Source organism: Condylura cristata, unplaced genomic scaffold (assembly GCF_000260355.1).
Source record: "Condylura cristata isolate star-nosed mole 26May11 unplaced genomic scaffold, ConCri1.0 scaffold00004, whole genome shotgun sequence".
Lineage (NCBI taxonomy): Eukaryota > Metazoa > Chordata > Mammalia > Eulipotyphla > Talpidae > Condylura > Condylura cristata.
This window is the reverse complement of record NW_004567105.1, coordinates 7431981-7453719: the sequence shown is the minus strand read 5'-3', so window position 1 is coordinate 7453719 and position 21739 is coordinate 7431981. Positions and strand designations below refer to the sequence as shown.

At 53.7% G+C, this 21739-nt stretch overlaps 2 protein-coding genes across 2 annotated transcripts in view; one reads left to right on the top strand and one right to left on the bottom strand.

The window, feature by feature from the left end:
• TIMP3 (TIMP metallopeptidase inhibitor 3) overlaps positions 1-12183 on the top strand; it is a 48722-nt gene extending 36539 nt beyond the window's left edge. Inside the window, exons 2-5 of the mRNA XM_004675710.2 lie at positions 1240-1322; positions 6609-6720; positions 7299-7420; positions 8360-12183. Coding sequence (XP_004675767.1) covers positions 1240-1322; positions 6609-6720; positions 7299-7420; positions 8360-8557 — 515 coding nt within the window. The 3' untranslated portion in view covers positions 8558-12183. The remainder of the gene's footprint in view (positions 1-1239; positions 1323-6608; positions 6721-7298; positions 7421-8359) is intronic.
• A 1237-nt stretch (positions 12184-13420) lies between these two features.
• LOC105854733 (synapsin-3-like) overlaps positions 13421-21739 on the bottom strand; it is an 88604-nt gene continuing 80285 nt past the window's right edge. The window contains exons 4-6 of the mRNA XM_012735130.1: positions 16254-16410; positions 14081-14170; positions 13421-13438 (exon numbers count right to left, since the gene is read on the bottom strand). Of these exons, the coding sequence (XP_012590584.1) occupies positions 13421-13438; positions 14081-14170; positions 16254-16410 (265 nt within the window). The remainder of the gene's footprint in view (positions 13439-14080; positions 14171-16253; positions 16411-21739) is intronic.

Genomic DNA, 21739 nt, shown 5'->3' with positions numbered 1-21739 from the left:
GATTGGGGTTGCCAGAATGGGGAGGGCGTGTGTGTGTGTGTGTGTGTGTGTGTGTGTACAGATACTGCATTTAACAATCATTTCTTGTGCACCTTCTCTTTTGGTGAAATGCAACTTGAGAAGTAGGCCGGGGTGATAGGACCTCAGAGCCGAAAGAGCTTAATTTGCAATTCAAAGCATGGCTGCACGGCCTGCAACCTGCATTCCAGTACGTACTGGGTCCTAACTTGAGAGCATCCAGCCCCCTCCACGCAGCCCCTCCCCTAGGGCCTTGCTTAGCAATTCCTGTTATTAAAAAACTTTTTCTTTGGTAGAGCTACTTTCTCTGCAATTTCTGAATTCCGTCTTTAGGAACTGTCTGCTTTCCACTTTCCACATGCTGGGTTTATAATCACTTGAAGACAGCTCCTGGGATTTCCTTCACACAAAGTAGAAAGACAAAGCTTCCTAATCTCAAAGTCAGTTCTGTCCGTCTTCTCTGTGTTCTCACTCAGGCCAGTACCCCTCTTCCAGCCGTGGACATGTGGGGTCTAATTACTTTTGTACTTCCAGTCAGCTCACATTGACTGAGCAGTTCCTCTCGGCTGGGTGCTGTCGAAGAACTTTTGTTTGACCCTCAGCCTGATTCCCTGAGTTAGGGTGATATACCCCTTAGCTAATGGCAAAGCCTGGAAAGAGGGCCAGGTTCCTCCCTCGGTCCATTGCCTCATCTGTATAATACTAACTGCACTTGTAAGGCTGCTATGCGGGCGAAGTAAGCAGACAAAACCAATGTGTTGCTTATATACCAGATGTGCCCAAGGGGGAACTATTTTTCTGGTAGGAGTCCTTTCACAGACAGCACATTCCACTGTTGATGTAGTGATGGTGATGGTGATGATGACATTAGTAACAGTTCTCTAACGCTCACTCTGTCCAAGCCACGGCGCCGAGAGTTTCCCATGCAGTATCTTGCCTGATTCCTTCAATTTAGGATATTGGCCAGGGATGGCCAGCTGGGCAGTGGAGGGAAAGCAGGAGGCTCTAGCTGATGCAGATTTGGGCCAACGGTGGAACCAGAGTCAAGAAGCTCTCCCAGAGAGGAGGGCGGTCCAGGGGCTTCTGGGGCAGGCAGTCGAGAACATTTGGGGTGATTCCCTCCGATTATGGCTGCCTGCCCCTTCTCCTCCCGTCACCTTCAGTGTATCTCATCAGAATTCTCGCTGTAGTAAACATGAGCTGTCTTGCCTTTCCCTGCAGTGATCCGGGCCAAGGTGGTGGGGAAGAAGCTGGTGAAGGAGGGGCCCTTTGGCACCATGGTCTACACCATCAAGCAGATGAAGGTGAGTGACGGCTTTGGGCTTTAAGGGGGCTCCTGAGTGCTTTTGTCAGAGGAGTTCTGGCTGAAGGAGGCAAGGTGGGCTGGCACTGGGGAATGTGTTTGCTCATGTGTGAGCCCCAAGTCCACCCTTCTGCCCTGCTGCAGAGGGTCTCATGGAGGTCTCGGCAAGGGACACAGGGGCAGAGGCGATGGGTTGCTGGCCCAGCGCCAGGCTCGTGGGACCCCCTCAGAGGCTGTCTTGGAGAGGCTGTGCTCTGGAGCAGGAGAGCAGACAGCCACATCACCTGGTAACCGAGATGTTGGCCAAGTCACTGCCTTCTCTAGGTCTCAGGCTTCCCTTCTGCAACATGGGAGTGAGGGCTGGACTGGACTGTCTCATGGGCCCTTCGAGCCCTGGCTTCTTTCACCCACAATGCGCCCAGCTCTGGTGCAGTCACTGAGGTTGCAACTGCAGCTGAATGCCTGCTCACAGAGCGCTCCCCTGCGGCAGGAGCTGCAGCCCTCACCCCTGCCTTCCCAGCTTGACTGACTTCTTGAGTGTGTGTGTGTGTGTGTGTGTGTGTGTGTGTGTGTGATTGGCGCCCTTTACTGAGTCTGCTGCGGAACTATACACGCTTCTGAACCTGTGAGCACCGGGAGCCCAGGGAGGAGGGAAGAAAAGGAGAAAGGAGCAGCAGGTTCAGCATGCGGAGAACCTGCTCGTCTCAGCTCCTCCTGAGTAGCTTGGAGTGGTCCCTTCTCCTGGACCAGCCTTGCCGGCTGTCCACAGTGTGGGTGGGGTGCAGCCCCCCTGAGGGAGGGCTCCCTGGCCCAGGCACTTCAGGATCCTAGGCAGCTGCGGACATTGGCTGTGCTGCTTCTAAGTAGGTGCAGGTGGGGGTGCCAGAAGGGGGTGCTTATGTTTGCCTTCGCACAGAGGGTCAGGCTTTGCCACAGATAACTCAGCTGTCCATCACCCCACTTGTGAAAGCACTTCCCCAAGGGCAGGCTCTGCAGCAGCAGCCGTGTAGACCACAGGGGAGATATAGCTCCAATGTTTGCGATCTACAATCGGGCCAGAGTGTGACTAAAGAGGTCAGGATGGGCGTGCTCGGGTCCAAGTGGTTTGACAGCCTCAAGCTCAGGTCTGCAACCCGGTAACTGGGGCAGGACTGGGCAGGCCCCGGGACTTGGGAGGGCTTGTCCACCTAGTGGGGCAATGAGGATGAGACCCCGCTGGCCTGGAAGCTCCCCAGATCACCATTCCTATGTCCTGAGGTTAGGGGTTAGATGTACGAAGTTTGGGAAGCCTGTTGCTTTGGAATCAGCCTTGAAAAGAGCCACCGCCTTCTGGTTATGTAATGTCCAGACCAGGCCCTGGCCCTTTGCCTTTGGCCGCCCAAGCCTGGTCATGGGACCAGCTCAGGTCCTCAGACGGCTATGGGGAAAGGAGAGTGGGTGGAGGGGGAACCAGCAAGAGCAACAATAACCCTCCAACCCACGGTGCCACCCCTGGCAGCTGGCACACAAATGCCAACGCTTATTAGACAAAAGCAGAGATTCAGAAACCGCATTCCCTGCCATCTCTGGAACAGCTCTGCCTACAGCAGAGAGCTGCCAGGAGGACTGGGGACAGTGCTCCCGAGCTGTGTGACAGCTGTCCTACCGTCAAGGACCTGGACACCAGGGTGACCAGACACCCTTTGGCGGGCAGAATGTCCCCTTCCTCCTCTGTGGCATCAGATGAGCCCCTGGAGGGTGTTTAGAGGCCAGACAACAGCCACCCCCATCAGCATCAGAGCACAAACACAATGCAGACCTGTGGCCTTAGGCTGCCCATTCGCCTCACCAGAGTTCCTGGAATCTGCGTGCTGGGCATGAACAGTAACCCCCTTCCCCCTTTTATTACAGACAGCCAGAGGCTTGGGGGGGGGCGAGGGGGGGAAGACTTGCCAGGGTCAGGCATTTCCTGGTTCCCAACCTGTCAGTTCTCTTCTTAATCCCGTGTGTCTCCACATGACTCCCCACAGCTCCTGGCCATCTCCTTTTGCTTATTGATCTTGAACTTATCACCACTATCTAGTGCCTTTTATTAGTTTGGTTCCCCTCCCCCCCATATTAGATAATCCTAGATTTCAACCCAGAGAGGCCACTGGATTCTGCTGGTCTCTGGGTACCAGTCTGTGAACCAGAGTAGGTGCAGACGCAGGAAGAAGAGCCCATCAAACCTCCCTCCCTCCCCCCGACCTGCACTGAGCGCTGCTTCCATCTGAACAGCCAAGAAGATCTTTGTGAGAATGAGCCCAACGCTCCACACGCGTGGTATTTATGAGCATTTGCGCTGCACCTGCATTCTGCCTTGGCGTGCAACAGTCTCATGATAAGCCTGTGGAACAGACACCTGCTTCTCCCTGTTTTACAGATGAGGGTACTGTGGCTTGAAAAGGTTTTCTATAGATGTGTGTGCAGGTATAAAACAATTAAAGTCATAGAGTAAGAAAATGACAAACTAGAGCCAAACCGTCATCATTCCCTGCAAGGTCACAGGTCAGGGAAACAGTTGGCTGATTCATCATTCCTGCCACCCCACCCCTACCCCCATACAAACACACTCTTGTATCTAGTTCCCCCAGGAAATAAACGAAGTGACCTTGGGTTTGTTGAACAGCAACTTAGTTCTTGGCTTGTGACTTCCTGCAAAAAGTACATTGGGAAACAGCTCTGTCGGAGGGCAGGGGGAGGCCAGGGCAGTGAGTGGCTGTATTCTGGCACTGGTCCCTGGGGGCTTTGTTCCAGCAGATTAGTCTACCTCTACCTGGGATGAGAGCTGCCTCTCCTCTATCAGCAAGGCTCCCCTGGGGCAGGACTAGAGGAACTCCGAGAACATGAGAACTCCCAGCTGCTCTCTGACCCTGCCTTCTCTCTGAGATCCCCCCAAAAACTTTTCACCCAGATGAGGTGGACAAATGCAAATTCCAGAGCATCTGGCCTGTGTTTCAGGCACATCTTTAGTGTGCAGAGACCACAGGTAGAGGAGGCAGGAGGGAGAGTGTTAGAATGTTGAAGGAGCTCACTGCAAAGCCAGACTTGGAGATAAGCTGAGGCTGAGGCCTGGGTTGTTATGCAAAGGCGGAGGTTCCTGGAACTGGTCACTGTGATCTGTAGGGACCTTCTCTCCTGTCAGGACCCCGAGGGAGCAGTCTGCTTCGCCGAGAGCTGTAGTTTGTGTGATGGACACACACGCTCAGGCTAGCTGCAGGGGGCTGTCCCCTCAGCATGTGAGGACATGATGACCCAGCTGGTCCTGGGAGGGTCCCAGGAGGAGACCTGCTGGTCATGTGCTTATGTGCCTGACTCAGGGCAGGACACACCCGCTGGGCAACTGGAATGCTACCACCCCCCACCCCCATTCTGTCCTCTGATCTCTCTGGCTTCAGAACAGAGAAACCTATCCCAACACATAGAGACGGCTCTTGATCCGTATGACTACAGAAGTAATGATTCTGTTAGCGTCTGTGTTTAGGTCCAGATGGGACTGTTATCAAAGAAGCCAGCACAATGAGGTCACACCTGAAGACACACACAGCAGCACCCCTGAGCAAGGTGGAGGCCAGAGCGCCTGCATCCACACACACCTCACACAGCCCGGAGCCCCGGAGCAAAACTGAAAGCTGGGTGCAGACACCGTGTTCCGCAGCATCTGGCTGTGTGGCCTTGTCCAGCTGGCCGGACTCTTGGGAGAAGCGGTTGAGGGAGGCCAGGTGGATGAACCCCACCCGCACTGACAGTCGCTTACCACTAGAACGTGCCCTCCTGAAAGGAGGCAGGGGAGCCCAGGCCCCAGCCCCACAGACCCCTGCTCATGGCAGAGGCCCTGCTGGGTCATCTACCCCCGCCAGCCAGTCTCCACTTAAGAAAAGACAAGGAGAAAAAACCAGCCCATTAAACTGAGTGAGAAGCATTTCGATGAGACACCAATGAGGTGATGTCTGGCTTTTTATTAATTACTGCAAGTCAATTAACACTGCGTGCCAGAAACTAGAGCAGAGGCTTCATCCTACTGAAAACCCTTGGGGCCAGCCCAGGGACGGCCTGCTCACCAGGGGCTGAGCCTGTGCGCTCTGAGGAGGGGGTGGGGACCGAGGGAGCAACACCTCAGACCCCCGCCCGCCCCACTGGCACCCACTGGCCCCCGCAACAGTTGTCTCAACAGACTCGTGCGACACACGGACTTGACCTGGGATCCTCCACGGGCTCACACCGGTAGCTCTGCACATGTACTGGCCGAGGAAGCCCAGGAGCCAGAGAGGGCATGTGCTGGCCTTGGGGTGCTGGACACGAGCTTTCGAGGGCCAGGGGAGGTCCGTAGGATAATGGGCTCTGGCGCAGAATCTCCTGCTTGGAGTTCGACCTCGCCTTCTAAGATCTACTTCACCTCCCTGGGAGCCAGGGCTCCCTCTGGAAGATGGGTGCTCCCTAGGCTTCCTAGGGCTGTCACGGGGCTGGGGCAGGGGCGGTTAACAGTCGAGCAGTTCACAACCTCGATGCTGTTGACACTTGGGGCCAGATTCCTCTTTGCTGTGGGGGCTGTTCAGAGCATTATAGGATGTCTAGTGTCATGCCTGGCCCCTACGACAGAGACCCCTCCCGCCTCCCAATTGTGACACCCCCAAATACCTCCAGATGTTGCCCAGTACCTCCTGGGGTGGGGGTCCATTTGCGTCTAGCTGAGAGCCACTGTATTCATTCACACTGTAGATAAAGCGACTAAGTCCAGTTTCATAGCGTTTAGCTTCATAACGCTACACTCTTAGCAAGTGAAATTTGCACCGAAGCTTCTAGGCTCTCTATAGGGTAGACAAAGAGCTTCTTTCATCAATACCCCCAAAATGAAGAGTGCCGAGAATACCTAGCCTGGGTTCATCTTTCACAGAATTTCTGCCAGAGACCTGGTCTGTCCAATGGGGTAATCATACCCACCTCCTTGGGTTCCTGTGAGGGGAATGTTCGTGAAAGTGGAAGATGTCACCGATATTGCAGCCCGGCCAGGCCGTGGGACCCCTTTCATAACAGATTTTTGAAAAGGTTGGATTTGAGGAAAGTGTGCATTGGCAGGGGCCCCTGGCCCTGGACCAGCTGGACAGGAAGCTCACTCAGAAGGAACTGACCCTGGCTTAGACAAGAGAAGCCCAGGTGGGGTAGATAGGTCCAGACGAGCCACACGACAGAGAACTCTGAGCCCCAGAGGACACCAGCTGCGCCCCGCTTCTCTCATGACCCCCCTCTCACGACCCCCTTCCGCCCGCAGATGTACCGAGGCTTCACCAAGATGCCGCATGTGCAGTACATCTACACGGAAGCTTCCGAGAGTCTCTGTGGCCTGAAACTGGAGGTCAACAAGTACCAGTACCTGATCACAGGTGACCCCTAACTCTAGCATGGAGAGGTTGTCCCCGCGGGTCCTCGGGACCTTAGCCATGTGTCCAGTGAGTTGTCAGGAGTCGGTGTCGCTCAGTGCTGCAGCCCAGGCTGTATGCACCCAGGCGGGGTTTACTCTCAGCTGCCCCGCTGACCTTGAGGAGTGACCCCGGGCCACTTCTCAGCGCTACTCTAAAGAAAAGGGTGTGCCGATGCCGGTTTAGCTCACGACGAGGTCTGGCTGCGAGAACTACCCGACTTTAGACAGGCGCGTAAGGAAGGAACAAACCACATAAAGCAAAATGCATCGACAGGGGACTGGCGGGCTGGTCTCTGGTCCCAACTCCAGGCCTTCCTGGGTGGGGCCTTCGGCAGATACGCTTGACCTGCGCTTCCTTTTCCTCACCTGGAAAATGGGGGTATAGTTTGTCTTACCAGTGGTGGGGGGAGATGAAATAAAGCTGTGGAGTACTTAGCACAGTCCCTGGCCAGTACTAGGTGCTCGGAGGTGAGGGCCTTCCCCCCGGGCTGGACCCTGGGCAGGGTAACTCTCCCCTTGCCATCCGCCTCCCTCCCTCAGGCCGTGTCTACGATGGGAAGATGTACACAGGGCTGTGCAACTTCGTTGAGAAATGGGACCAGCTCACCCTCTCCCAGCGCAAGGGGCTCAACTACCGGTACCACCTGGGCTGTAACTGCAAGGTGAGTCCTGGGGGCCGGGGCAGCGGGGTGTTCTGGCTCACGGCCCCAGGTGAGAGCTGCCTCGACGCTACCTACTTGGCTGCTGCTGGGGCGCGAGGGCCCTTCAGCACCTGCAGCCCCTCCTGGGGGATTCAGGTACAGGATCCTGACAGGACAGGTCCCTCCAGCTGTCCCAGGTGGACAGCTCATGGTGGTGGCAGCTGACTCCCTGTGGCCCCGGCCGGGCAGGCAGGCTGGAGCCGGGTGGCCGGGACCACATGCTGCAGATGTCACGCTTCGCCCAGGTGCGACTGTGCCCCACACACAGGGTCAGGGCACAGGTCTTTCCTGTGATGGGGGTGCAGGGGAGAGGGGGCTGGGACCTTCTCACCTTAATCCTCACTACAACCCTGTGGTCTGCATCACCACTGTCTCCATTTCCTAGACTGGGAAGCAGAGGCTCCGAGAGCTTAAATGACCCGTTGTGGGTCACACAGCCTGCTCGGTCTGGTTTCCAGTCCAGGGCTGCTGGGCCGTTAGGGTTGCGCTTTACTCTTTCTAATTCTTCAGTTCCATCCAACAGCAGATCTCTCTCAGCCTTGCCTGTTGCCACCTGGGAGGGAAAAGCTCTCTCCATGTCTGCTTCTACTGCTTCCTGGCTGTGGGCCCTGGGCCAGTGACTTACCTGCTCTGAGCCTCTCTTGCCTACTCTGTACAGGAGAGATCAGAGGGCTGCGAGAATTAAAGAGAGTAGCATCAGGGCACAGAGCAGGGCGTCTGAAACACAGCGGGCCCTCAGCCTGCCTCAGCGGGTGTTCTCTGTGCTGTCGTGGTCACTGGGGGACTGATGTGGCCCCACCTGTGTGAGCCCCAGCTCCAGATTCCTGGCTCAGTCGGTATCAGGCCTGGGTGCGCCTAGCAGCGCCCACCAACCGACGGCTGCCCGTTATCTAATTGCAGATCAAGTCCTGTTACTACCTGCCTTGCTTTGCGACCTCCAAGAACGAGTGCCTCTGGACCGACATGCTGTCCAATTTCGGCTACCCTGGGTACCAGTCCAAACACTACGCTTGCATCCGGCAGAAGGGTGGCTACTGCAGCTGGTACCGAGGCTGGGCCTCCCCGGACAAAAGCACCATCAATGCCACCGACCCCTGAGGGCCAGACCCTGCCGCACCTCACCTCCCTCCCTTCCCACTGAGCTTCCCTCGGACACTAACGCTTCCCAGATGATGACCATGAAATTAGTGCCTGTTACCTTCAAATTTAGCACTTGGAACACTTAAAGAAAAGTCTGTGCTGTCATATGGAATTTAATTTGAATGATTCTCCTGGCCCTATCCTATCCCTTCTTTTTTGCTTTTGACATCACCCATTTCTACCTTGGAGTTTTTGGTGCCATGCCAGAAAGAATGAGGACCGTACCCTCCTCTTCTTCGTGATGATATAATCTATATTTTTTTAGGAAAACAAAAACCGGAAAACTATCCCATTCGGGCATTGTGAACACCTACCCTTCTTTCTTCTTCCCCACCTCAACACCTTCCAGACCCTTCTCTCTTTGCCCTTCTCTGCCACCCCAGCACGTAAAAGACACAGACAAGGAAGTTGCCGAAAGGCCATCTGTTTCAGGATCAGTCAAGGGCAGCAAGCAGATAGACTCAAGGTACGCGGAAGATCTTATACACTGAGGAGAGGTTACTGCACGGTCCAAGGAGACTGTGTCTGTCTGTGTCTTCGTGATAGAGTAAGGGAAGGGAGGGTCTGAGGTGATACAGCACACACAGTCCCCCCGGCCCCGGATGCTTGGGTTGACCAGATGTTTCTGAGTCTGGAACAAGTAGTCATGCCTGAATCACAGAACTTTCTTAGTGGGTTAAGATTTAAACCATCTGCCTGAGGTTGGAAGGCAAAACTGCCTGCCTGATTCAGACGCTCAGGTGAAAGACACAGCATTGTCTTTCCCCTCCCCCACCTCCCACAGGACCTCCTCCTGGGAAACTCTTTGGTAGATTTGACCAGGAGCTTGCCTTTCTGCAAGTTGGAGACATACACACGCCACACACTAGCCACAGATATAGCCAAGTAGATTTGGGTAGAGAATACTATTTCCAAAGTAGTGTTTAGCTCACCTGGGGGGTGGGGGGGATATGTTTGTATACATATTTGCATATACCCACACGGGGACATAAGCTAATTTTTTTCTAGGACACAGAATTCTGTTCAATGCTGTTAAATCCGCCAATAGTTTAATCTCTTCTGTTTTGTTGTTGTTGCTGTTCGAAGAAAATCATGACATTCCAAGTTGATTTTTCTTTTTTTCATTTTAATTAAAATTTGAAATTTTGAACACCCTAAGCATCCCCTAACTGGGGTCATCTGTCCCTCTCCTTTTCTCCTGCTTCACGTTTGGGGCCGTCACTGAGTTGCCTTGCTGACTTGGCTCTGAGGGGACATGAGAGTTAGCGTGGGTGAGGGGCCGGGTACAGGAGGGGAAACTGCCGTGTCCTGCCTTAGCGAGGACACCTTTCCTGGAAGTGGGGACAGCTTTTTCCCTCCCCCCAGCTCACCCATAGGTGAATACCATGTCCTGAAGTCCTCACTTCATGGAATTAAAACGGGGGGTACTGGGGAAACCTGACTGTGCCATCAGCAATAGGGTTACTATACATTTTTTTTAAATAAAACTATAATATAAATCTTCCAATTAAATAAAATTATTTTAAGTTTTAGCGTTGAATGTGAGATGCCAAGAGCAGGTGGTATATTTTACAGAGTTGGGGATGGTAAAATGGTGACATTTAACCTGATTGCTCTGTCTTTTTATTTAGATTATGGGTATTTATCCTATATTAGTATGTGTATCTTCAGTTCATTCCACTTTAGAAAACAGAGCTGCCCATGGAAAACAGGAGAAGAAAAAACAAAAAAAACAAAAAATACAAGCAGACAACACGTAATGTCTCATGCACACACACGCCGATGCCAGGGCACGGTGTCTGCCAGAACCCCAGAGCAGGAGGACAATACGGGCACCTGGCTTGGGGGTTGATTTCATTCCCTGGTACCTCTCACCTTGTGGTCAAACTGTTGGGCAGACAGATACGGGAACTTTGCCCTCTTGGGGAGGCAGTGTGAGCAGGAGCTGAGGTCAGTGGTCAGTGGTTTCAGCGGGGTGGGCCTTAGGCTTGGTGTTTGGAGACGATCTTCATTTCGCCCACAATGGCTTGCAAGGTGGCAGCGCTCAGCCACCCCTCACACGTCCCCTCCCTCCGTTGGACACCAGCGTCTCCTCCTTGAGGCACCTGGCCATGTTTGCCTCTCGTGGGATCACCAGCACTCACAGGAGGGAGGATGTGAGTGATCATGAGTCAGTCACACAAGGCTGCCCCGCAGGATCTAAGAGTTGGCAGAATTGCTGTCTCTCCTGTCGGGTCCTGGGGCAGAGCACAGCGGGGCCTGGGCAAAGCCTTGCTGTCGGAGGGCGGTTGTTGAGCTTTCTCTAAGCTATAGCTTTGTTTATTTCACCTGTTCACTTACTGTATAATTTAAAATCATTTATGTAGCTGAGACACTTCCGTATTTCAATCATACCGTGGACATTTTATTTTGCTAAATCTTGTGTCGTGTAGGCTATCCTATGTGTACATTGTGTTTAGGAGAAAAAAAGAAACCCACATGCCACCATTTTCCTGAATCAAATTCAACAGTGGAATGGAGGGTAAAATGCTTCTGCTGTGCAGACAGCTGGACTGGCGAGCTGGGGGGACAAGGAGGAACTGGCACGGGAGACCCCCCCAGCCTCTGCCCTTGCGGAGCGCAAGGAGAGTGGACGATAGCACAGCTGTGCTCCGTGACTGGTCTGGGCAGTCTGCTGGTCATTCCTATTTCGTTTCCTCCTGGTCCCTTTGCCCACCGATTGAGAAGCTGTGATTGCTCCCAAAAATCAGTGCCATGGAAGCTGATTCCAAGAGCTCATGGCTCCCTCTGGCTGCCTCTACTGCCCCCCCCACTGGAAAGGCGCTCACCAGGATCCTGCCTGTGTCCCTTCGGACTGAGTCGATGATCCTGGGAGACCCCAGCCCTGCCCTTTCTCCTCGTCCAGCCGCCTACCCCATAGTGATGGTCGAGCTACCACCCCCGATACTGCATTTCATCCCCTGGTTCTTATGCAATTAAAGAGACAAATGACTTACGGGAACAGCTGTCTCCGAGTCACCCAGATGCCCATGAGACTGCGTCCCTCCCTGCCCCAGCCCGTCCTCTAGCGTTTGACCATTGCCAAGATGATTGCCCAGATGACACCCCATGTTTGGATCCTGGCTGCCCAAAGAATCACTAAAATCACAGTATGAAAGCTAAATTCTTAAAAAGCCTCATGGTAAAGACGAAACCAAATGGTGGGGGGTGGGGGTGGGGGCGGGGCACTAGGGGAGGTTGTTCAACAGCAGCCTGTGAACCAGCTGCTGGAGCACGCGGTGGGGTTCCCGCTCCCGGGGAGGGGCTTCTCAGATTCTCCCGTGCCCCTGCCTGCCTTTCCCCTTAGCCAGTCTGCTGCCCTGAGACCCAGAAGTGATGGAGAGAAACCAACCAGAGGAAACCCTATCTGGAAGGAATGTATTTGTTGCTAAATTTTGTAGCACTGTTTACAGTTTTCCTCCATGTTATTTATGAATTTTATATTCCGTGAATGTATATTGTCTTGTAATGTTGCATAATGTTCACTTTTTATAGTGTGTCCTTTATTCTAAACAGTAAAGTGATTTTATTTCTATCACACAATGGAACTGCAGTCTCTCGTCTCCTTGTGTCCTGCGCGCCGATAGGGGTGAAACAGACCTGGGGGGGGCCCTGCAAGCCAGCCCTGCCAGCCAGCCCTGCCTGTCCTGGCTCCTCCTCCCTGCCCCTCCTCTCCCTCCACTCCCTTCTACAGTGAGAGAAAACTAACCCCCATCCATGTCGACAGTTTGGACCCACCCTGCCGTAGTCCCTTCCCCCAGCAGGAGGAATTTCAGGAGAGGCATGATCAATTTTCTCCTGGCTGCCAATCCAGCCTTGACCTTGCTTCCTGATTCTGTGGCCAGCCTCCCCACTGTTGTATGGCATCTGGATTTCTATCTAATTACCTACTAGTGATACAAGTATTCCCAGACTGGGATCCCACTTGGTCTCTCCTGTTTTCTTCCTGAGAATCTCCATTGCATGAGCATTCTGCAGACAGCAGTCCTTGATGCCAAGACCTGCCTGAAATTCTGAGTCTGGCTTGGCCCACATGGAAATTCCAGGGACTCGTGATGTCCCACGAGAGCTGGTGAACTCCTCCCATGCTTACAGCCCCGGGGCGGGCAGCAAATCCCTTACCCAACTTCCATCCCACTGTTGACAGTGTTCCAGGTTATAGCTCCTACCTCTATGTTAAAGCAACTTTGCCTAGACCACCTATCACATGCCAGGCACAAGGCTCTAGACGCAAGATGACGTCAACTCTCAGAGACCTGATGACTTTGTTCCACTATCATCTGCAGGCTCACTGGGTTCACACCTTACCCAAGATTTATTGGTAGTAAGTAAGCAGAACTATGATGCAAACGCAGGCTGGTTTGATGGCAAACCCCGGCTTTTCAATGCAGGAAACTGCCCTTTGACGATCAATGCAAATGACAGATCACTGTTTCCATTAAAAGGGATTGTTGAAACCAGGTCCTGCACAAGTATCAACCGAAACAGCATCCTGAAGTAGGAGTTCGTACTTTATTGGCATATCTTGGGTTCTACGCGTCTTTCTTATTCCAACCAGCACATCCGGGATCTAGCAATTCTCACCTGATCAGATATAAGGGACACATAATCGATGGGAACCGCTATTCCTGGTTGGCTGGCTTCCACCCGCAGCCTGCAGTCCTACCCATCAGCGTCTCCAAACAGGATTGTCCAGCTCAGCAGCCTGAGCTTGGCCTTCCACACACAGAACAACCGTCCCCAAGACACGCATTTCTCACAGGGCAAACATGGGTGGCGACCTCACATGCCTTCGACCAACTGAAGTTGATGACCAACATGTCAGTGGCCATATCAAGGGCTGTCTCTCACTGCCTTGCCCAAAACTCTTCCACTTAGCTTCTTCTGGCTGTGAGTGGAGAGCTTCCCATTCCATTCAAAAAGCCATTAACCTCTCCCACCCACCTCTTCTCTGCATGGGGAGCTATCCCACATACTCCAAGCCGAGCTCCAGCAACCTCCCAGAAACGACCTTGGGCATAACTGTGACGCTAAGAAGTGACGCAGGAAACTGCATTGACAATCGATGCAAGTGACAGATCACTGTTTTCATTAAAACGAGAGTTGAAACCAGGCCCTGCACAGGTATCAAGTGAAACAACATCCTCCTTTGCCAACACCTTTATCTTTACCAACTTTTTGCTCCAACATACTAGTTCAAGTTGTCCCCTAATCTGCAGATGTCCCAGAAATGCAGTCCACCATCATCCTCTGCCCTCCTGCCTTTATTCCACAGCAACAACTAGGGAAGCTAAGTCTTCCCACAGGGTCTCACGACTCTTCCTCAGAGCCTGGGTGGTCAGGAGCGGCGCCCCACCCCACCTCCTCCATCCAGAGTGAGAACACGGATATCTGCGCTGGTTCCATATCACACAAATAAGCAGAGTAAAAAAGAGCACTCACCATTGGCTTGTGGTTGGGGAAAAACGTTTGCTCCACCAGTGGGAACTTCTCAGGACCCAGGGAATGGAAGATCTTAATGAGTTGGGAGAACTAGGACAGAAGAGGGGAGAACTCCAGTAAGCCATCGTTAGCCAGTCGGGCAAAACCACCCAGGCCTCATGCTGCTGGCTGTTCTCAGCTGAGCTCCAGTAAGCTGTCCCTTGTCTACAGGAGAAAGGCCAGAGTCCTTGGCTGGACAGTCATCCCCTCCATCAGCACTGGTCAATGGCTCCTCCATCATTGCCAGGCCCCTTCCCAAGTTTAACTCGACCACATTTAATAGCACTTACAGGCCCTTAGCATTTCACACAAGAACAACCGCTGTTATTGTGCCACATCACATCCCTTGCCTCCACATCTTCCAGCCCCCTTCTTGGTTTTATTCCCCCTTAGTACGTAGCCTGTGGCATGAGACGCAGCTGGCACGTCCATGAATGGACTGCATATGTCCCTGCTCACGCAAGAGACAGAACCATGAGGCAGAACCACAGGGCTTTTGGTCTGAGTTGCTCCCTGCTGTGGTCTTGGGACTTAGACCAGTGCTGGAAGCATAGTTGGTGCTCAGTGTTTGTTAATGAGCAAATTGCTTTTAGTCGGAGAGTCAGATAATGTGTCCATCCATCAACCAATTAACTAGTCATTCTAGGCGGAGACTGCAAAACAAAGCAGCATGAAGGGTTTGAGAGTATTTGGGGGGTGCAGGGGATGTGTTTGAGGAGAAGCTCCTCTGACAGGTTGAATGGGGACTCCAAGCAAATGAGTGAATATAAAAGTAATGAATAAAAATCGGCGGGACGAATCAAGTCTTGGGGCTCAGCAAGAAGTGACTCTGGGTTCTGGTGGCAGCCTCATTGCCTGTGACCCTGAGCAAGTTATTTAACTGCTCAGCTGAGTTTCGTCCTCTGTGAAGATCCACACGCCAGGGCACTCTTGTCATGAGCACTGGCACCTCAGTTTCTGGTACAGCAAGTCCTCATTTTGTTTTTTCTTTAGATTTATTTATTTACGCATACAGAACTGGGGTACAAACCAGAAGTGCAGGGGTGGTGAGAGGATTCACCAGAGACAGAGTGGGGAGCAGAACAGGCTGACTGAGGAAGTACACTGCTGAGGGGAGCAGCGGGCGGGTCAGGGGAGGTCTACTGCGCCATGTGGTCATCTCTGGGGCCGGGGATCGAACTCACACTGAAGTGGCTGCAGCCAGCTTACAGTGCTGTGTCCTTACCCGCTGAGCCACAGGGAGGGCCCGCAAGTCCTCATTTAATGGCACCTGGAGGTTCTGAGAAGCTGACCAGTTTGGTCATAGGCTAATTGATGTAAACAAGTTCCTATGGTGTGTTTCAGTTCACAAAAAGCACCAAATAGTGAATAAAGACCCAAATCTTTGTAATATAAAGGCACTGGTATTTATTCATTTACTTTCCAATCCCCTTACTCTAGTTTCAGGGTTCAGGTGACTAGAACCTATGCCGATAGGTCAGGGCGCGAGGGTGGAGCCATCTGGCACAGGCGTCCTTCCGTTGCAGCCAATGGTGGGGCTGGCACTCGCTGTCTCTCTGTTTCTCTGTCTCTGTCTCCCTGTCTCTGCCCCCTCACCACGATTACTCATGCTCGCTCAGACTGGGGTACCTGAGAAATGCCAGTCCCTCATGTACACATTTCTGGGATGTGTGAAGAAAACAGAACACCCAGAGAAAACCCATACAGACCGGGGCAGGGGTCGGGGGAGAGGGGTGGAGCCTGTGAAGCCCACACAGACAGTCGCCTCGCCTGGGAATCCATTTGTTTTTTTTCTCATCCCGGTTATCATGAAATGAGATGTTGAATTATTTGAGGACTTGCTGTACAAAAGCAAATGCTCAATACATGGTGCCCGCCATTGACAGCCATGAAGATGGCTAGAAGGACATTGGTAAGGACAATCTCTTCCTGCTGATATGATTAACATGCGCACAATATAATACACATTACATAAGGTAATATGATTGTCTCGGACTTTTTAGGCAATAACCCAATTGGCTTATCGTTTGCTTAAAAAGGAGTTAAAAAATAAAAGGATTTCTGGGCCTGTGTGCTGGGAACAGACTCATCGAAGGGCCCACTTCACGCTGGGTCAGCCTGGGCCGCCACCTACCACCCAGGGCTTGCTGCAGAAGTTGTAGACAGAATAGAGGGAGTTGACAGCGGGCAGCCCCCCGTACTGGAGGCCGATGACCAGGCTGCGGTAGTCCTCGCCCAGGGCCATGCTGAAGGCATGCTGGCGGACCAGGATGAAGTCCGGCCTGAAGGACCTGCCGAGAGAGGAACAACAGTGCTGTTAGCACACTGTGAGCGGCCCAATGGGGGCGCTCCCAGCACCCAGCTCTGAGGGGGTGGGGGGGTGGGAGAATGAGCATCAGGCACAACCACTGAGAAGACAGACTGTTTCTTTTTTGGTCTGTTTTGTAAATGTTGAATCACTGACTACATATTTCATTCAGTTGAAATCAGCACATGCCCAGTTACTCAGGCACGACAGTGAACGTGCTGCGTCCTGCGTCCCCTCAGCTGCTGGAGGACGGGGGTTTGCTGCCATCGACTCAGCTTTGCAGATGAGCAGACAGAGGCTCGAGGCGTGAAGACACTTACACAGAACGACCCGCTGCCGGCCAGTGGCAGGGCCAGGTCTGCGTCGCCTCAGTGCCCGGTGAGCGTGCTGGGCAGTGGCCAAACGCAGGCTCCCTGCTAAGCCCCGCTGGAGATCTGGGCCAATGCTAGAGCCAGGTTTGCTCTATGAACACATGGGTGACTGAGTGAGAGAAGCAACAGAGGCATGTATGAGGTAGAAATGGCCCAAGGAATGCACGCGACGCTTAGGGTGAGCGCAGTTGAGTATATGCCGGAAGGCTTGGGTCTTAAAAGAAAAGTGGGGTTCCTCATGGAAGCTAGGGCTTTGGGAAGTTTTCCAGGGGCAGGGACAGGAGACAGGGTGCATAATAAAATCATCTTTTATGAGGGAACCAGGTTTCCTGGCAGTCACTAGTATAAGCACGGACACAGAATGGGCCCGTCAGAATCCTTCTCTGAGGGCTGGGTGCGAGGAGAAACTGGCTAGGCTGGGCTGGGCTGAGAAGGTGGGCTGATGAAGACCACTGCTCGCTCTGCAGAGGGACCCCGAATCAGCAGAGCCCGTGGAACCAGAGAGAGGCGGCCCTGGCAGCATCCGCTGGAGCACCAACTCCCGCTGGCTGGACACCACAAGCACCTCTATCTGTGCGATGCATCAGTTCCTTTCGGTGCAGGCTGCTGCTCGCCACGGCTGGGCTCTGGCTGCTATGGGAGAAGGGGCAGAGCTGAAGCTGGCGGCCGGCCCGGAAGATGGCTCTCCTGAGGTTGGGCGAAGATCCCATCATGCTCGTGGACCGTCCCGCTTCCTTGGCGCTCCGGCCCCACTGGGTTCAAGCCCCGTGTCGTTCATGTCTGGGCAAGAAGAGCCTCAATCCCACACAGGTTGGCTCATCCTGGTGTACCTGGGTTTCCTTGTTACTTTGCCTTCGGATTTTGCATGAGCTCTATTATTTGGGTTTCAGAGTCGCAGGTCTTTCTCAGAAGTGGCTGTCGGCACTCGAGAGGAAGTGTGGGACAACGTGTAATTAACTGGTAAAGACGGGCAGGTTGATGCACTGCTGGATGATTACGTGGTGCTTCGGGCAGCGTCAAGCAGAGGCAGCGGGCCCACGACTGGCTTTTACCCCTCCGAGAGCGTGGTGCGACGATTCCTCCACTAGGCAGAAGCCTGCAGTGGCAAAGCATGTCTTGGCCAGGCTCTGCCTGGGACCTAAGTTAATGAGCAGAAGCCTGTTATTCTCAGTCACTTGACTGCTCTTTTGTAACAGTCCCCAAGAGCCAGTTAGGCCAAGGGTGACGCTTCTGCCGCCTTTGGTGACCCTCTGCCCTGCCGTGACCAGACCTGACCTCGGCAGTGCTGGGGGATTTGGGAGGTGGGCTGTGGCTTAGACCCCGGTGTCCCCCAACACGGGGACTTCCACCCAGCTGTTTCTGTCCTTCCCATCATGCTTCTTCATCCTGCTCTTCCTCTGGAAATTCAACCTTGGGGACGAAGCTGGCAGGAAGGGGCGCAGGGAGCTGAGCAAACCCGCAAAAACAGGGCTCCTGAGGAAAAGAGATCAAAACTCGGAAGTGGTCTCCGGGGCCCTCAGGCTGTGTGACCACCGCCCGCTTGAAGAGAGGACAGGGGGTGGGCACACTGTGCAGACGGAGGGCATATCGGGCCATATGGAAGGACTTTGGCAATTAGCGATGCTTCCCGCCAGCCTGAGGACTGCAAGAAATTAGTCCAGGCTGAAAAGAAATTAGGTGGCAGCCAACCAAGACTCTGGCGAGGAGTGGACAGCCGGCTACCCAGCTGCCAGCTGCTCGGTGTGTGACGGTGGGGAAGAGCTTGTGGGCTCTGATGCATTCTGGGCCCTCCTTGTGAAGGGCTGGGAGGTTAATAAAACCCAGGCATGAGTTGCCGGAGGAAGCCCTTCTTCATCTCCCTTCTCACACTCAGAATGTCCTCCTTCTAGTCACTCCCTCCCCTTCCCGTTCAGGAGTCCCCTCGCTGCTCCAGCCAAACTCCAGCCTCCTCCTCCAGTACTCTGGGGACCCCACATGGTATATATAGACTGAATTAGGGGACCCCCAAAGATGCACTGAAGTCCTAGGCTCTCACAACTCTCAATGTGAACTTCTTTGGACAAAGGTTCTTGCAGACTGTTGCGGACCCATGTGCAGGGGCTGGACACAGGCACAGACAGGGGAAGCAAGCCACGGGAGCACGGAAGATTGGCGGGAGGCAGCTGGATGTGTGGCAAGGAGCCGCAAGGACTGCTGGGACAAAAGCTGGGAAGAGGCAGGGCGCCCCCCGACCCAGGTCCTAGAACTCCGCGTCCTGAATGATGAGAGAACACCTCGTGTTGTTGAGGTCACCCCATCTGTGGCATGTACTACGCAGCCCCAGGAAACAGACACATGGCCCGGCCAGGCCTCGCCTCTCTCCAACAGCCTGCAGGACAATCTGGCTTCCTTTGTTTTGTTTTGTGTCTGTGTACCCCCACCCCTCTCTCCTCGTCCCCAAGCCACCACCCCGCCCACAACAAGAACACCTTCCATCGGGGTTCAACTCAAGAGCCAGCGAAAATAATGTTCCTATTGGCCCATCGATAAACGCTTGGGGATTTGTTCGGAAGGATGTTCCCCAAAATGCCAAACTGGCTATCGCTGAAGGGCGGGATGGGAAATGGGGGTTCTTCTCCAGATTTTTGGCAGCATATGCATTTAAAAAACAAACAAACAACAACAACAAAAAAACAAACAACCAGGGAGCGTTTTTACAACCAGGATTAAAAAAACCAAAACTGAGATTATGTTCATTTTGGAGAAAATGATAAATGTTAACAATGGTGAAACATCATGGAAAATGCCCGTGGGACAACTTCATGTGACAGAGAACAACAGAGAAAAGAATGTGTGTTCTGACTGAAGCAGTGGGAATGATGCCCTGGAAGGGGAGCTGGAAAATTGTTCTCTTGTTAGGGTGGGGAGGCTGCAGGTGATTTCTTCTGTTTTGAAATTTTCCGTTTTTGTTATAATGTCCTGTTTGGGCAGTAACCAAGTATTCCAATTGGCAGAAAGCAGTGAATGAACGCAAAACAAGTCTCCACTTGGCCTGGCCGCTACGAGCCACTCTCCCTGCCTTCCATGGCTACACCTGCCAGACAAGAGAGCTGTTGCCTGCTGGCCCAGCCCCCCACTCCCATGCACCCCTCTGCATAACCCTCCCCAGACAGCTGCCGGTCCCCTTTTCATCCTGCCATGAGGTCATTCCCAAATGCCAAACCCTGGATCACATGGCTGTGCTCTGCCGAATTTCCCTGATTTTCTTTTTTAAAGATTTATTTATTTGTGCATACAGAACTTGGGTACAGGCCAGAGGTGCAGGGGCAGCAAGAGGCTTCACCAGAGACAGAGTGGGAGCAGAACAGGCAGATCAATGAAGTACACTGCTGAGGGGAGTAGTGTGCATGACAGGAGAGGTCTGCTGTGCCATGTGGGTCGCCTCCGGGGCCACGGATCGAACTCACAATGAAGCGGCTGCAACCAGCTTGCAGTGCTGCGTTCTATCCTGCTGTGCCACCAGGGAGGGCCCCAAGTTTCCCTGATTTTTAATCAGGCAACACCGTGAGCCTCTACTCTAAGCTCTCTGCTTAGCTTCACTCCCTTATGTGGACGGCAACTCTATGAAGCAGCTGTGACGCTATTGCCCATTTTCCCCATACAGAGACTGAGGCACAGAGCGGTTCAGGACAAGGCGAAGCTCAGGCACCTGGGGGAACCTGAGAGCTGAGTGTGGAGTGCCGTGTGCTCTTCCTGCCTCTCCCCGGCATCCCCACGCCAATGCCAACGGGGCCCAGGCAGGGGCCAGAACAGTGGGTCCCTCATTTCTAGTAGCATCTGAGGAAGTGTCCTTCCAGCAGGATTATTCTAGTCCCTTCCAGTGGGCTCTATTCTTCTAAACACTCAGGCATGTTCTTGATGTCCACAAAGCTCTGACTTTTTGGACAAGCTTGCACATCCCTTCCTCTGTCTTTGCTTTTCCCCTTTTGATTGCAACTTGGAGTAGGAGAGCACAACCTTGCTGAGCTTGCTCTGTGGGCAGCATGGAGGGAGACGCAGGACAAGTGACCAGGAGAAAGGCCTGAGGTCTGGACTCACTGCCGCCCGGGAGGGCCCGGGGGCCCTAACGACATTTTTGGAGAAGCCTATAAATCTGGATATTTCCTTGAAATTCTCAATTTCTTAAATGTCACTGACTCACTGTGCAGACCGGTGATAGAAATGCGGGAAGCCCTCTTCCAAGCACATGTGGGGCTGGCCCAGTGGCTGGCGGGGGGTTGGAGGGACGCCTGAAGGACGGGGCGCGGGCTGCCAAACCCTGGTGTTCCACTGGAAGCCAGAAAGCTGTCTTTTCTGCAAAACCTCGCTTTTACAAAACCTTTGGCCTGCACTGTCTGGGCAGAACCTTATCTGGATGGGGAGAGGGCGGGGGGCGGGGGCGGGCTGGCCTGGAAGTGGTCAGTCACTCCTAGGGGAGCGCCTCTCCCAAGACCCGCACTGAGCTCTGGCCCAGACCACAAACCGCCTCGTTTTATCTGGCCAGCGGCTCGCAGGCCTCTCCGCAGCAGCGAGGGCTCGCTTCCCGTCTGCATGTCACATCCAATCAAGACACGGAGGCCGCTTTTGAAGACATAATGAGACAGCACGCTTCACAGACAGCAGTCCGGTGGAAACAGATCCTACATATGCGCTGGGAAACCAAAAAAATCCGTGCGGTTCCTTTCCCGGCTGCACTTGGCTAGCACGACCATCCCCCCCTGCGGTGGTCTGAAGCCAACCTGCATATGCCCGCAGCCAGCCTGGGGCGTGAACTCCTGCGTCCTGCTGTGCTGTCCCTAAACTGCCCGTGAGGATTGCTGCCTAGAGGCGGGCTGATTCCTCTTTCCAGGGGTGGAAGTGGCCCCCTGGGGCGCCCCTGGGGGCCCCAGCTCCCTCTCCTATGTTCAGTTGCCCTCCACGCTC